We start from the raw sequence: 7,473 nt of genomic DNA, 5'->3' as shown, positions 1-7,473 counted from the left end.
GAATATAGAGCCTATCGGTATTCCAAGCTCTCGTAATCTCTCGCAAACTTCAGAGCATAGCAAAGCATGCGGTACAGCGATCTCCCGCGAGCTGCAAAAGCAAAGGTTCGAAGTTCTCGCGACGTTCAAAGCATAACAAAGAGCGTGTCTTGCGAGAGCTGCTCAGTTACTGAAAAGGTCTATTAAAAAACTAGCCCAACTCAGGCTTACTTGCTAGAGTGACCAAGAGAGTATAGGCTTACAAGCAACAAATTGGGTTAATGACATGAATGCAACATTTTTGTGTATTTTGTCATCAAGTTTGTGTGTGAATTTCTGTATTGAGTGTTGTACATCATTGTGTGGTCGTTGCGTGTATGCAGGCATCAGACGCCAAGCGAGCCAAGCTGACGGGAGATGAGCGGAACACCACACTGGCCCCGCTCAAGGCCACAGGCTGGACGGACGTTCAGGGCCGCGACGCTATCTACAAGGAGTTCCTCTTCAAGGACTTCAATGAGGTACAGCTTGTATTCACAAAGTAGATCAATGAGGTACAGCTTGTATTCACAAAGTAGATCAATGAGGTACAGCTTGTATTCACAAAGTAGATCAATGAGGTACAGCTTGTATTCACAAAGTAGATCAATGAGGTACAGCTTGTATTCACAAAGTAGATCAATGAGGTACAGCTTGTATTCACAAAGTAGATCAATGAGGTACAGCTCACCCCCCACGGGTTAGGGGGAAGAATTTACCCGATGCTCCCCAGCATGTCGTAAGAGGCGACTAACGGATTCTGTTTCTCCTTTTACCTGTGTTTCTTGTATAGAATATAGTCAATGTTTGTAAAGATTTTAGTCAAGCAGTATGTGTGGGGTGTTGGGTCCTTTGTGCTGGAGGCTTGCATTCTCCCAGTAAGGTCATATATTGTACTACGTTGCAAGCCCCTGGAGCAATTTTTTGATTAGTGCTTTTGTGAACAAGAAACAATTAACAAGTGGCTCTATCCCATCTCCCCCCTTTCCCCTATCCCATCTCCCCCCTTTCCCCGTCGCGATATAACCTTCGTGGTTGAAAACAACGTTAAACACCAAATAAAGAAAGAAAGAAAGAATGAGGTACAGCTTGTATTCACAAAGTAGATCAATGAGGTACAGCTTGTATTCACAAAGTAGATCAATGAGGTACAGCTTGTACAGTAAGTACAATGAGCTATAGGGGAACCCCCCTTTTAAGACCTCCACAAATCTGAGAAAACCGGGTCTTAAAAAGTGTACCCGTTTTGCGATGAATTGATTATGACAAGCTAGCGAGTTCTGAGAAATAGATAAATAGAGAATACTACATGGCTTGCTGTGTGATACCTGGTTTACACAAGTCGTTTAAAAAAAAAAATTGTTATGTGAGCGAAAACAGTTTTCGAAAGAAACAGGCACTATATCAGGCCAACATTGCATAACATAAACGTTAAAGTGAGTTATTCGCTGCGATCGTGGATTTAACTGGTCGATCAGTTATTGAGACATATCAAGTCAGAGGTGTGTTGTTTCAGGCATTTGGCTTCATGACCCGAGTGGCGCTGAAGGCTGACAAGATGGACCACCACCCTGAATGGTTCAACGTCTACAACAAGGTGTGTGCATCCACCCCTTTCTCTCTGTTGATGCTGCAAATAGGGGTGTTGTTTAACCCAGTGTCTTCCATAACGCCCAGTACGGCCTGTTACCGGACCCACATAGATATCCAGGAACACACAAAAAAACCACAACTATAGCTGATAAACAAAAGAAATGGATACTCACCAACACAAAGACAAAGTAGAATGTTCACCTATGGAGGCTTCTTTGGGACAACAACACTTTAAGTTACCTTCCTTTTCGCACTCATTATTTTTCCTACAGTGCCATATAACATTTATCTCTGTTTTGGATTTGACATGCTTATTGCGAGGTTTGAGTATTTACAGTTTCAGAAAACTCGCTGTCTTTATTTAGCTCTGACTTTTTAAATGTTGAAAATTGGCTGAGTTACTTCCCATGTCATGGGAACAGCATAAGAGACAATGTAATTGGTTGTGGAAGGCAAAGGGTTACTCCTTACACTGGGTGTTGTGACAGATGTTGCACTGCAGTGCCTATTTAGTTTGTTACCGGGTTCGAACCCCACATTCACCCAAACACTATAAATAAACCAGTGGCACTGTAATTAAGGTTCCCTAGCCCCCCCCCCCCCCCCCCCCCTTTGGAGGACCTTCAAAAATGAGAGACAGTCACTGAGTCAGGTCTTACAAAAGAGGGAGTCTTTTAAATGGGGATACATTTGTAAAGGTTATGCCGGAAAATCTGAAAAAAACAGGGTCTGAAAGGGAAGGTTGTCTTAAAGCGGGGGTCTTAAAAGGGGGTTCCACTGTATAAGAACTATATCCAGATCCCAGAGTGCCCGAAACCCTGTCATAATTACCTACCTTCACTTTTGCAGTGATTCTTTTTCCTGCAATGCAATACAGTGAAATACCGCAACACGGTGGCCTAGTAGTAAGGCGTCCGCCCAGTGAGCGGGAGGTCGTGGGTTCGTACCCCAGCCGGGTCATACCTAAGACTTTAAAATTGGCAATCTAGTGGCTGCTCCGCCTGGCATCTGGCATTATGGGGTTAGTGCTGGAACTGGTTGGTACGGTGTCAGAATAATGTGACTGGGTGAGACATGAAGCCTGTGCTGCGACTTCTGTCCTGTGTGTGGCGCACGTTAAATGTCAAAGCAGCACCGCCCTTCGTGGTGGACTGGGCGTTAAGCAAAAAATAAAAAATAAAAAAATAAATACAGTGAAATCCCCCGTTTAATTAAGACCCCCCAATTTAAAATCCCTCCCTTGTATGACCTTCTTCTCTCTCAGACTTTGTGTTGATAGCCTCTGTAAAGATACCCCCATTCTAAGCTAGACTGCCTCCCTCTCTCAGACTTTGTGTTAATAGCCTCTGTAAAGATACCCCCATTCTTAGCTAGACTGCCTCCCTCTATCAGACTTTGTGTCAATAGCCTCTGTAAAGATACCCCCATTCTTAGCTAGACTGCCTCCCTCTATCAGACTTTGTGTCAATAGCCTCTGTAAAGATACCCCCATTCTTAGCTAGACTGCCTCCCTCTCTCAGACTTTGTTTTGATAGCCTCTGTAAAGATACCCCCATTCTAAGCTAGACTGCCTCCCTCTCTCAGATTTTGTGTTGATAGCCTCTGTAAAGATACCCCCATTCTAAGCTAGACTGCCTCCCTCTCTCAGACTTTGTGTTAATAGCCTCTGTAAAGATACCCCCATTCTAAGCTAGACTGCCTCCCGCTCTCAGACTTTGTGTTGATAGCCTCTGTAAAGATACCCCCATTCTAAGCTAGACTGCCTCCCTCTATCAGACTTTGTGTCAATAGCCTCTGTAAAGATACCCCCATTCTAAGCTAGACTGCCTCCCTCTATCAGACTTTGTGTTCATAGCCTCTGTAAAGATACCCCCATTCTAAGCTAGACTGCCTCCCTCTTTCTGACTTTGTGTTAATAGCCTCTGTAAAGATACCCCCATTCTAAGCTAGACTGCCTCCCTCTCTCAGACTTTGTGTTAATAGCCTCTGTAAAGATACCCCCATTCTTAGCTAGACTGCCTCCCTCTATCAGACTTTGTGTCAATAGCCTCTGTAAAGATACCCCCATTCTTAGCTAGACTGCCTCCCTCTATCAGACTTTGTGTTAATACCCTCTGTAAAGATACCCCCATTCTAAGCTAGACTGCCTCCCTCTCCTAGACTTTGTGTTAATAGCCTCTGTAAAGATACCCCCATTCAAAGCTAGACTGCCTCCCTCTCTCAGACTTTGTGTTAATAGCCTCTGTAAAGATACCCCCATTCTAAGCTAGACTGCCTCCCGCTCTCAGACTTTGTGTTGATAGCCTCTGTAAAGATACCCCCATTCTAGCCTCTGTAAAGATACCCCCATTCTAAGCTAGACTGCCTCCCTCTCTCAGGCTTGTGTTAATAGCCTCTGTAATGATACCCCCATTCTAAGCTAGACTGCCTCCCTCTATCAGACTTTGTGTTAATAGCCTCTGTAAAGATACCCCCATTCTAAGCTAGACTGCCTCCCTCTATCAGACTTTGTGTTAATAGCCTCTGTAAAGATACCCCCATTCTAAGCTAGACTGCCTCCCTCTCTCAGACTTTGTGTTAATAGCCTCTGTAAAGATACCCCCATTCTAAGCTAGACTGCCTCCCTCTCTCAGACTTTCTGTTAATAGCCTCTGTAAAGATACCCCCATTCTAAGCTAGACTGCCTACCTTTCTCAGATTGTAGGAGGTGTTAAAAGGGGTTCTGCTGTATGACAGGTTTGAAATTGACAGAGTTACTTCCCATGTTATTGGAACACAATAAATGACACTGTTATTTTGTGCAAGAGGCATTTTATTTCTTTGAAGACAATTAAGACATGCTACACAGTGTGTGTGAGTGTGTGTGTAGTAAATCATTAGCCAGTTTGTTTATTCTACAGTGGTCTGTGTTTTTGTTTTGTTTTCTTACAAAAAATGGTTTAGATTTGGCAGGTGTAAAGAATAGGGTAGGTCGGTTACGATGATCACACTTATTTATTTATCTTTATTTTTGGGGGGGTGACCTTTAGCACAATTGCTGTACTAAAATCTTAAGAGATAAACCTTCCTCTGAAAATGATATCTGAGTGTGTTTTGTAAAGAAGGTGATGAAATTGTTTCTGTACGCATGTTAATGTATTTAGAACTGGCAGGAATCGTTTAAAAACACGTGTGCAAAATAGTTAGCCTTTTTCTTTTTACAAATAAATATTGCTTTTAAACAATGTACTGGTCAGTACAAGAATACATTCATTATTTATTAGTGATTTATTGAAATAAGTTAGCTTTGTTATTTATTTAGGTTTGACTGATATTGATTGTTAGATTGGTCAATTAGTCATTTATATGATTATCTCCTGATTATTTTAATTTCTCATTAAAATATGGATAGGATACAAGACACTGATAAAGTGACTGTCCCTATTTTCAGGTTCAAATCACTCTCAGCACACACGACGTGGGCGGACTGTCTGGCAAGGACATAACTCTGGCCACCTTCATTGAGCAGGCAGCTAAACCGTTTGTGCAGTAACCTCCCTTACCTGTGCCCTGACTCTATCAACTATAGCAGACTACTGAATGTTTTATAGTGTTTATTTTTTGAAACGACAGTAGTTGACAAGTATTGAGTTATGCTTACTTGCTTTGGGAGTTGAGTGCTGGAAGAACAGCAAATATTTTTTGAACCAGCTATTATTGTTTTCATAAATACACCACAGTAAATGAAAAGAAGTGTTGTATTGTTTGGAGTTTAGCTATTGAAGACTGCAAGAGAAGATTCGTAAAGCTCTATGTTTGGTTGTAGATATGCGATGCCAGATCTGTCGGCGACACGTGTCAGCTATAGCGCGATAACAATGGTTAGTTTTCATCTGTGTCGATTTAAAGACATTTATGTGTTTGGCAGTGAAGCTCAGTAGACATTACTAGGACTGTCACTACTGGAGCCGAGGCACGTTTGATTATTTGTATGTAGGAATACATAGGTCTGAGTTTGGTTGGTGGCCTTTATTTGGGCACAACTGTCTTCCTTTCTTTCATATTTTTGTTTACAGTTCTGAAGTCAAAGTCCAAGTGAATAATTGTGATTTTGGTTCCTAGTCTTGATTGTTGTGTGGTACTCATATTTTTCACTTTTCGGCAGCAGTGCAGCGATTGTGTGATGAAAGACGACATTCCGAGTTATATTATGTAGTCAATTGTATTGGAAGATGTCCAATATTTGTTGCAAAGGAAGTGTTTACCTATTTTAATTGTTTGTAAAGATTTTTAGTCAAGCAGTATGTAAGAAATGTTAAGTCCTTTGTACTGGAAACTTGCATTCTCCCAGTAAGGTCATATATTGTACTACGTTGCAAGCCCCTGGAGCAATTTTTTGATTAGTGCTTTTGTGAACAAGAAACAATTAACAAGTGGCTCTATCCCATCTCCCCCCCTTTCCCCGTCGCGATATAACCTTGAACGGTTGAAAACGATGTTAAACATCAAATAAAGAAAGAAAGACCTATTTTAATGCTGGTGTGACTCAGCAATTGTGTAGATAGTTTTTTTGTGGTCAAAATTAAAGTAAAGAAATAGTTTTTGAAAACAATTCTCTAGACTTTTGCCTTTTAGAATGTACACATGTGGTGGAAGTGTGTTTGTATATGTGTGTGTCTGTGCTTATGTGTGTGTGTGTGTGTGTGGTTGTCGTTGTTTATGCAAATTGATTTTGGAAATCTTATGTTATGTATGTGTGTGTGTGTGTGTGTGTGTGTGTGTGTGTGTGTGTGTGTGTGTGTGTGATGTTTTTGTTGTTCATGCTCACATATTTCATCTGTAAATTCTCAGCAGGTTTCTGCTATTTACACTTTATGCTGCCAGGCTTTAAAAGGTCCTGCATAGTCACATGACTTAAGCATTTTACTCTTCATGCACAATAGTGAAACCTTTTAGGCCTAAAAAAAAAATAGGTGTGGTTACGGTAACCCGACCTACCCTATTTTTTGGGGCCGACCCTATAACTTTTTATTACATTTGTCAAAAAAATACAAAAAAAACCAAGTAAACGAGTGCAGAAAACGCAATGAAAGCGAAAGCGCCCGAGTCGCACACTTATTTCCCTGTCAAGTAGGTTTAATTTGTACACATTAGAAAAAAAAGTAAAAACAAAAAAAAAAGTGATTGCCTACCTTCCCACCCTATTGTTTTTGGCTATGTTACCGTAACCACACCTATTATTTTTTTGGCCTTATACACACACACACACACACACACACACAAACACACTGTGACACACATGCACACACACACACTAACACACATTCACACACTGACACACACACACTATGACACCACACACACACCCTGCACACACATACACATACATTCACACATACACACACACACACACAAATAAACTACTGTGCAAATAAAACGCTGGATATGTAGTCGTACTGATGTCTCATGCAGGTCAAGATTGTGGTTGATTTCTGTAGCTACTCTGTGCATTCTTTTCACACACATTGAGAAAACTACGTAGCAATAGGTAGAAGAAAAAGCAGGAAACAAATAAATTATCAAAGAATGAAAAAAAATCAGTTAATACTAATTAAATGGAAACATCAAAAAGATGAGCAAAGAATAGAAATTGCACCCCCCAAAATAGGAAAAGGTTGGTATATAGTTGTTTCATCTAGTTATCTAACCGTCTGAATTCAAACTCTAAGACTTCAAACTCTAAGACTGAGTAAGATCATTTCAGCGGGGTGGTGTGTTTATTGGTTCGAAGGGTATGCATGCAAGAGCGCGCGCATTCGTTGGATCTCCATATAATTAGTATCAAAATAGTGTGTACACCTGTAAGCTGTACGGGATCCACTG

The 7,473-nt window shown here is 41.1% G+C and overlaps 1 protein-coding gene across 1 annotated transcript in view; it reads left to right on the top strand.

Annotated features, from left to right (window-relative positions):
• The window catches only part of LOC138974267 (uncharacterized), a 13,542-nt gene extending 7,340 nt beyond the window's left edge, over positions 1–6,202 (top strand). The window contains exons 4-6 of the mRNA XM_070346987.1: positions 363–500; positions 1,535–1,615; positions 5,042–6,202. Coding sequence (XP_070203088.1) covers positions 363–500; positions 1,535–1,615; positions 5,042–5,143 — 321 coding nt within the window. The 3' untranslated portion in view covers positions 5,144–6,202. The remainder of the gene's footprint in view (positions 1–362; positions 501–1,534; positions 1,616–5,041) is intronic.
• Positions 6,203–7,473: the final 1,271 nt, after the last annotated feature.

This window comes from Littorina saxatilis, linkage group LG8 (assembly GCF_037325665.1).
Source record: "Littorina saxatilis isolate snail1 linkage group LG8, US_GU_Lsax_2.0, whole genome shotgun sequence".
Lineage (NCBI taxonomy): Eukaryota > Metazoa > Mollusca > Gastropoda > Littorinimorpha > Littorinidae > Littorina > Littorina saxatilis.
This window is presented reverse-complemented; position numbering and strand designations above follow the sequence as displayed.